We start from the raw sequence: 9087 nt of genomic DNA, 5'->3' as shown, positions 1-9087 counted from the left end.
ATCATGAAGCTTAAGCTTCAACGCCTCGAGGCTTATGCCTCGCTTCATAACATGCTCAACGCCTAGCTTCACCTCATCGCATTTAACAACCTTGGTCAAAAATTCATATCAGGAATTTCAGAATAGATGGTGTTTGACATGAAATAATAGGTAAAAGGTGGTCTCTATCAGGAAATCACCCAAAAAATTAACACAGCATTGGTATGTGAATCTAAATTGAAGCTTTTATTCTAAAAGAAGAATACAAGATCCCCTCCCAATGAAAGAAGAATCTTGAGAGAGAGAGAGAGAATCGATTCACACTGAAAATAACAGCTTCACAATTGACAGGCACAAGCAAGAGACGTGCACGCATCCAACCCAAATTTGGGTCTTGATTCGCAAAGCATACAACAAATGTAAGGAAAGAGAGAATGCTTACCCTAAAGGTAGCAACTAAGACCCCATAAATAGGTAACAACTAACTACTCCAAAAGAACATGCAAAAAATCAAGCGTTAGATCATCCTACATAATGTTCATACCCCATATATCAACAAGGCAATCACTTGTTTCCTTATCATGCTCAACCCCTGCTCTTACAAATACTGCAAGTTGGTGAAGATGCAGTAACACCAACAAACCAAGAAATACCATAGTTGTCAATTTTGTAAATTCAGGGTTTGGGTTGAGTTTTCTAGCCATGGGGAAAACCATCATGGATGGGCTCACCATGTTCATTCTATTGTTGGTGTTGGCTTCTGTTGTTCTTAGCAAGGTAGAAGCTCGTCAAAGAGTTGCACTCCAAGGTCTAATGAAAGCAAAAAGATTGGGGGTAGTCCACACAGGTGCTTGGGATGTCTTTGGAAATTCCATACTAGAAGGCCTTCAACATATCGATTCCCAATTCAAAGTGGCCCATCATCATGGGATGAAGGAGAAAGATAGGATCAGAAAGCTCCCGAGACAACCGAAGATAGACTTTGTGCATTATTCGGGATATGTTACTGTCGATCTAGAAGCAGGAAGAGCCCTTTTCTACTACTTTGCAGAGGCCGTCGGAAACAATAGCCAATCAAGACCTCTTCTTCTTTGGCTTAATGGAGGTACTTGAACCAACCACATGACAGTACAAAATACACGCATGATCCCATCATAAGACATATGATGGGGTTCATCCTATATCGATCCTAGCCGTCTAGATGCATTGGTTGGATGGCTAGGATAGACGTAGTATCCTACAGCATCATATGGCGTAGGATAGGTTCTTTTTGAGAGAGAGAGAGAGAGAGAGAGAGAGAGAGAGAGAGAGAGAGAGAGAGAGAGAGAGATGCATATATATTGTTGGACCATATGTATAAAAATTAATGTAATATAAAATTTTACAGGTCCTGCTTGTTCTTCTCTTGGTTATGGTGCCTTTCAAGAACTAGGGCCATTTCGAGTGGGCAGTGACGGTAAAACACTTTTCAGAAATAAATATGCTTGGAACCAGGGTAAGTTTGGAAGTTCCTTCTTGACAATATAAAACAGGTGTGTGTGTGTGTGTGCATTACACAATCCATTTTTTTTCTAGGAAGAACTGAGAAGCCACCCTCAGATTAAGAGACCTGTCCATGCGGGGATGTGCCTGCCAACCTGAAGTTGCTTCTCTGATGGTGTAAAACCGCAGGGTACCCCTTGCCCCCAGGAAGTCACTTTGCTTCGGCTACAATGCAAGGGGCTGACACCCGCAGGATTTGAACCTAGACCGCCTATTTGAGGCTCATCCCAGTAAGCCAAACCCTTTTTGGGCTCATGCCAAAACTCCTTTACCCCTAATCTTTTATAATCATCTTTAGAAATATTTTCCTAATTCACCGACAGTTTTACTTAAAATATATAATACCTTGGGGATGTTACTTTTGCCTACAATTACGGGCAAAGAGCTTACATCTTTGGGGGTGCATGTGCATGTGATGTTTGATCATTTTGTCAACACTAAAATACTAATTAACAATTATGCAAGGAAAATTGAAAAAAAAAACCCACCAAATTCACTTGATTACCTTTTTTGTGGATGATTCTGACGTGAGCTTTTGCTATTGCAAAATTTTGGTGTTGGGCATGGACTATGGAGTGCAGTTGCAAACGTATTGTTCTTGGAATCCCCAGCAGGAACTGGTTTCTCCTACTCAAACAGAACATCCGATTACTCTACAGTTGGTGATAAAAGGATGACACTCGATTCCTACATCTTTTTACTGAATTGGTTAGAGAGGTTCCCAGAATATAAGGGTAGGGACTTTTACATAGCAGGAGAGAGTTATGCTGGACATTCTGTGACTCAACTGGCTCTGACCATCCTCCAACACAACAAGTTACCCAAAACAAAGACCAAAATAAACCTCAAAGGAATCACTGTGAGTATCCCATTTGAGAGTCTTCTTCCCTTGTACACAAAAATATGTGGTAAATAGAAGGGGGCTCTCAGTGTGTACATTTATACTGTGTGCAGATTGGTAATGCTGTAATAGACGATGAGACAGATGAAGAGGGAACTTATGACTACTATTGGACTCATTCACTTGTATCGGATGAGGCCATCAAGGCTATCCACAGGTACTGTCTTGCTCCCAACACCACAGAGAATTTCCGCAGGTGTGACTTGGCTAGAACAGATGCAGACATTAACACCGGTGAAGTTGACCTTTATAACATCTATGCTCCAATCTGCCGAAGTCATAAGCTCACCCACAAACCAAAAAGGATTAACCTTGTATGTAATCTCTCTCTCATGAAAGTTTTATTTTTTGAAAGGCAAGCTGGGGTTAGGCAGACTCCTACCAGTTATACAACTATACCATTGGGTTTTGAACCTGCAACGTCCCAACACAAGGTGACGTGCACTAGCTGCTCCTACCAGACAAGCAGAATGAAAGTTAAGTATAGGTTTTGATGGTGTAGGCACATTTGGACCCTTGCATCGAAGGCTACACAGCTTATTATCTCAATCTCCCCCATGTACAGAAAGCGTTGCATGCCAATGTTACTGGACTTCCATTTGAATGGGCTGGTTGCAGGTACCATTCTTTTTCAATTTTTTTGGAAAGGCAGAAAGCCTTGCATTGATCAGTCTGGTATAGTTGGTGACTTGGTGCCAAACTTGGTCCTCAGTCAGGTTAACTGAATCAATCCAGGGAGCGTCAGGTGCAATGTGATTGCACACTTTTAGTGTGCTGCTGCACCTCATCACTCACCATCCTGGGAATGCATCCTTTCAGCTGTGAGGCCTAACAGCAAATGGTGGGCGTTTTCAGGTGAAGCTGCAGTAAAAAAGTGTGCGATCACATTGCACCTAATCTGCCCTTCAATCAATTATATAATAGTTTCTTCTTGGGTGATAATGCGTTGTATCTTAGCAATATGCTATCATTGCTATGAGGGTTCAAGATCAGAATTTGTAATACTTGACCTAGCCGGCCAAGTGGGCTTGTGCCCACCTGGCTTGGCTGGGTTAATAAAGGGCCAAAAGGGGTGCCTTTTTTTTTCCCACGTAACTGAGAAGTGGGGAAGGAAAAGGCCCCAAAATATTAAAAGTAATAATGAGTAGACCTTCATCTTCCCCACGCATGGAGTAGTGGGGGAGAGGGAGAAGTCCCTCATTATTTGGAGTAAACGCAAGATGAAACGTCCATTAAACTTGGGCCTATAAAAGCCCATGGGTCGTCCCTATCTCTTATCGCCCATTTTTTAGTGAGAGCGAGAGGGAGATTGGGAAAAAGAGAGTAGTGAGAGAGAAGAGAGGAGGTAAAAGAGAGTTGAGAGAAAGACAATGCGGGAGATCGTGTTCCCACAACATGCTGGTCATCTATTCTTCTCCTCTCTATTTTTTCTTCTTTTTAGTTAGAGAGATGGAGAGATAGAGAGATAGAGAATGAGTTCTTTGTCTCTGCCACGATGTTTGCAGCCTGATCAGGTTTGTCTAGTTTTGGGCCAGCCCAGGCCGAGCTCGGCCCAGGCAGGGGCGAGATAGAGAATCTCTTTTCTCTGTCGCGATCGGCTGTGAGCTGGCCACCAGGCTGGCCGGTCTGGTTGAGCCCAGAGAGAGAGAGAGAGTCGAGGCTCTCTGCCTCAGTCCAGCTGGCCAACACCCAACCAACTCGGTATGGGATGAAAAAAAAAATGGGATAAAGAGCTGAGCTCTTTGTCGCGTTGTGGCCAATGAGCTCAAACTGATCCGGGCCTGGATGGTCGGGACAAAGAGAATTTTCTCTCTGTCTCGTCCCAGCTAGAAACATCCAGACCGACTCATTTTGGGTTCACCCAGACCGAGCTCGGTCATTGGCTTGGGGCGAGCTTCTCTATCTCAGCATAATGGACCAAGTCAGTTTGGGTGTAACCCAGACCAAGGCTCGTCAAGGCTGGGATGAGACAAAGTGAAAACTCCTTGTCTCAATATGCAATACAGACTGACTCGGTCTGAATTCATCCAGATTGAGTCTGGTCATTTATGGAGTGAGATAGAGTGTTGGCCTCTGTCTCATTCCACTCTAGACTGTCTCGGTCTGGATGAAACCAGACCGAGTTTAGTTTTGATGGGGGTGTGACCGGCCCGTATGGGTAAGGATCAAACCAACTCAATTTGATCAGATCGATTCAAGTCTTTGGAAAGCGAGATAGAGAGACAATTGTCTGTCCCGATATGTTTGCAGGACCAACTTGCTTCGAGATCATCCAGACTAAGTCAGGTCAAGAGGGAGGCGAGATAGTGAGCTTTGGGCTCACTGTTTCGGTCTGCTAATAGACTGACTCAGTCTAGTCTCACCCAGATCGAGTTTGGTCACATGAGAGATAGGACACAGAGTCGAGCTCTTTGTCTTACAGCTGTACATACCGACTTGGTGTGGGTATAACCCAAACTGACTCGGGTTAGCAGAATAAACGAGATAGAGTGTGGCTCTGTCTTGATTTTTGGCCTTAGGACCAACTCGGTCTGGGTTTCACCGGACTAAGTCAGAAAGGACCCCAGCCTGGGTGCGACCCAGCCAAGTTAGGTGAATTCACACCCAGTCCAACTCGGTCTGGGTGAGTTTTGGACAATTCGCAAGTTATATATGTTATGAAGGAAAATGAGACAGTAATTGTCTTGATTTTCTACCATAAGCGAGATCCAGTAGGACCCAGTCAGATCAGACTAGGTTTGGATCTTATTGGACAAAATCAAGACCAGATCAGGTTTGAATCCAATTATCATACTTGGATCCAGTAGGACCAAACCAGAATGGAGCAGGTTTAGATCTCGTTTGGACCCAAACCAAGACTGAATTAGTCTGGTTTCATTTTGTGCCAAACCTGAAGTGAACTGGGTTCAGATCGGTCATATCGGATCTTGATCCGGTATATGAAACATACACTGGATCACTTTAGGATCCACAAGTAGAATAGATTCGGATTTGGATCCAAGTTGAAGAATATGAAACTAAACAGGGAAGATTCAGTTTGAATTTAACCTAGATTAGATTGGTTTTAGGTTAGGTCAATGAAAAGTTTAAGATTTTAGTATCTACCTACTTCGGTAAAACGAGGATAACCCTTCACTCTAAGCTCAGAATCAGAGAGGAAAATGACTATCCTATTTATATAGTCAAATACACAACATAGAAAAATGAGTATCGATAAACTATTCTTGGGAAAGGTAGTTTGGTAATTTTATAAGGTAAAAAATGTTTGTTTAAAAATTAAGTTTTATGTACTGAACATATCCTAATACCTTAACGAGTGATTCAACTGCAGATTAGAAGTTTAATACTTGCATTTTGAGGTAAGGGATATTATATACATGTTTAGTTAATAATACATAGTTTGTTTGTTACTTGTATGAGCTAGCTTATATGAAATTATATAAGTTTGAGAACATAGTTGTATCTTGTATTTGATACAGTTGCATTCTAGAATGTGTTTCATGTTACATGAGAGATAAAATGAATGCAATGAGTTTAGTGTAATGCCAAGAATGATTTCATGTATTTTTAAGTTTTCAATATAAATTGCATGTTAAAAATCTATGATATTTTAGACAAAAATATATATAGAGAATGTAAAACTACATACATGAGAACAAAATTAAGTACTTGAGTAAAAGTTCTTTGAGTCACTTCTTTCAATTAGTTTACTAGAAGCTTAAGTCAACTTAGTATGCTAGACTTAACCTCATAAATCCCGAAATAGGCAACAAATAAAAAGAGCTACCTAATGGCCGTTAGAGTGAGAATCACGTCACCGGTGATTTATTGATGTAGTGTCACTACATCATCTACATGCTTAGATCTTTTGGTGAATATCAGAACTATAAGAATAACTTTAAAAACTTAGCTAAGTTACAAAAAAAATAGTGAACTCGAGGTAGTTCATGTGGAAAAACAATGAGTTGTTTAATACATTATAGGGATTATGTTTCACATAACAATTAAAACTCTAGGGAGACCAGGATGTAGCATGAACCACAAACTTTGGGGAATAGATATAGCCCTCTAGTCTGACTCTTCGGCTAGCTACCGACATGTCCTCTTTCACTGTAGTGCCTCATGACTCTTGCGAGATCACAAAGAGTAGATCATACTTTGGTTAACATTGTGGAATTATGGTATTCTATACGGGTTGTTATGCTTATAGTAGGCTATTATCGGTATAGCCAATTTAGTATAACAGTCAGCATCGAGTGAATACTAGCTTATAAGTTTTGAGAAGATAAATGAAGAAATTAAAAAGAAACAAACATGTGTTATATGGTGTAAAATTAAACTAAGACTAGAGGCTTACAACCCACTATAGTTGTAAGTCAAAGTCTTCAATTGTTTATAAATATTTCTTATTGAGTTGTAGATTCACCTTCATTTTTAATAATTACAACTGTAGGTTCCAAATGATTGACTAGAGATTGATGGGAGTCGTCACTATTCTAGTAGACTTTCATTCATGCTTTTATTTTATTGAACTCTTTATATATATAAATGATATAGCTTGAGAGGGCTTGAGATTATGAAACTATAATGCTATTTAAAATTTTTTTTATGCCTTAGTTCTATTGTGCTCACTTTGGACACTTCTCTCTGAAAAGTAATACCTACAAACCCGGACTGAAGAGGTCCTAGATCGGAGTGTTACATAATTGAAATATACGTGTCTTGTTAAACATCACAAGGGAATGGGCCCCATGAATAAACTAGTCCATTGCAACGATTCGTCAAAATTTTGTCTAAGTTACTTGAGTTTATTGCCATTTACAGCGATGTGATTAATAGTTGGAAAGACAGCCCCCACAGCATCTTACCTCTCATTCAAGAACTCATGGCAAAGGGGATCAGAGTTTGGGTATATAGGTGAGATTTGGGAAACTGACATATTTACAGTTTCATGGTTTCTATTGAACTTTTTTCCCCTCAAGTTATATTTAATATAATTTAGATTGTTACGCCAAACAGTATCTTTTTTTACTTCATAGTTTGATGGCTGGACTTCATGAAAATGCTGCTTATTTCCTTTGTACGTGGTCATCCCAAACGGTGGGAAAGAGGCCCACCGTGGGGTGAAACGAAAGACCCAAGTAAGTGCAAAACACACTGTGAGGCTTGAGCGTTAAATGTGCTGACCCTATTTTCATATGAATAAAATTGTTTTTTACCAATAAGTTGACTGAGTTTAACAACAAGTTGCAACAGTCCTTTTCTTTTTTACCATTGTCAACAAAAGTTTGATCTTTATCGAAAAAAAGAAGAAGTCATTATTGACATGGAATATCAAGTAAAAGGTAGGTCTGTATTAGGAAATTACCATTTTTAAAATGCATAATGTTGTAACACCTGTTTGTTTTGTTTTTGTTTGGCATCCAAAAGCTTCCCGTGGTTCCCACTACATTGGATATGGATAGGTATCACTTCAAGAATGCTTTACTTAAGATCCGCAATTTTGCAATATAAAAAAGATAAAAAATATTATTTTATCGGGTATGGTCCCGGTTCATGTAATCCTTATAAGATATGAGTATAGTTACTTTTATAGTAGATCAGACTGGACTCAAGTCCGAACCCAGTATCAACATCTTAAATTAGATAGGGGTTTGGTCTCACCTGGGTTCGAACCAAACTCAACCCGCTGGCATGGCCATTTTTTAACCACAAACTTGATGTGCAGTGGAGATGTTGATGGCGTCAGGTCTGTAACATCCACCCGGTACTCATTAAAGAAGCTTCAATTGCCAGTCAAGACAGCGTGGTATCCTTGGTATTCTTCCTACGATGAGGTGAGATATATACTTTTAGCTTTTTCTTATTTAATATTGTTTAACTCTGAAGATCATACAATTGCAACCTGAACCTAGATCTAGGTTGGTGGGTTTACTTTTTGTTCTTTTCTGATCCATGTCTAGGTTGGTGGATATACTTTTGTGTACAAGGGGGACTTGACGTTTGCAACAATCAGAGGAGCAGGACATGAAGTTCCCAGCTACCAGCCAGCACGAGCACTCACATACATCAAGTATTTCCTCCAAGGGCAGCCCCTCCCAATCCCATCTTCTTGAACATGTGTTCCTACCAATTCCGGAATTCTCTCATGCTTGCCTTGCCAAAACAAACAAAGTTCTTGATTAAGGAAATTGGCTCTTTTCGGGCACCATATATACAGCTACATAAGATGTTCCCTCATTCTTATTTGCAGTTTTTTTTGAAAGATTATTATTTTTTTTCGAAAGAGGAGCACTATATACAGTTATGCAAATATGACAGTAATATTATTTGTAGTTGTTTCCCATGGGAGCAAAACAGATAGCTGGATCTAGCCTGCCTTTCAAAAAAAAAAAAAAGAAACAGACAGCTGGATGGTAAGGTCACACTATCATAACCAGGGGCTGCTTACTCTGGTTCATGCTTACATTCAATCTATCCGGCTCTTCAAGTTTTTTTTTTCCCCCACAATTCTGATCATACAGATGTATTTTACATTCTTCATTTTATAGGAATGAACTTTTAGGTTTCTCGATTCAGATACGTGAGTAGGTTTTTATAAGGTTTGAAAATCTATGATCTAACTCACATTTTTTCCATTGAAAAAATACCATCCAAGTGTCAGT

The 9087-nt window shown here is 40.0% G+C and overlaps 1 protein-coding gene across 1 annotated transcript; it reads left to right on the top strand.

Annotated features, from left to right (window-relative positions):
* Positions 1 to 681: 681 nt before the first annotated feature.
* LOC149826837 (serine carboxypeptidase-like 40) lies at positions 682 to 8798 on the top strand. The gene is made up of 8 exons (XM_090018387.1): positions 682 to 1084; positions 1367 to 1474; positions 2103 to 2380; positions 2476 to 2736; positions 2925 to 3040; positions 7247 to 7339; positions 8151 to 8259; positions 8386 to 8798. The coding sequence occupies exons 1-8, from the start codon at positions 682 to 684 to the stop codon at positions 8536 to 8538; spliced, it is 1521 nt and encodes a 506-aa protein (XP_089874513.1). The 3' UTR covers positions 8539 to 8798.
* The last annotated feature ends 289 nt before the right edge of the window (positions 8799 to 9087 follow it).

The sequence above is a fragment of the Nuphar pumila genome, chromosome 10 (genome assembly GCF_984573655.1).
Source record: "Nuphar pumila chromosome 10, dmNupPumi1.hap1.1, whole genome shotgun sequence".
NCBI lineage: Eukaryota > Viridiplantae > Streptophyta > Magnoliopsida > Nymphaeales > Nymphaeaceae > Nuphar > Nuphar pumila.
Note: the sequence above shows the minus strand (reverse complement) of the source record. Positions and strands in the feature narration are given on the sequence as shown.

Bases quoted from the DNA above. Each gene is read 5' to 3' on its own strand.
- LOC149826837 (XM_090018387.1), top strand. From the start codon at position 682: ATGGGGAAAACCATCATGGATGGGCTCACCATGTTCATTCTATTGTTG. The intron at 2,381-2,475 runs GTGAGTATCCCA...TACTGTGTGCAG, and splicing joins TAAACCTCAAAGGAATCACT to ATTGGTAATGCTGTAATAGA. The intron at 7,340-8,150 runs GTGAGATTTGGG...CTTGATGTGCAG, and splicing joins ATCAGAGTTTGGGTATATAG to TGGAGATGTTGATGGCGTCA.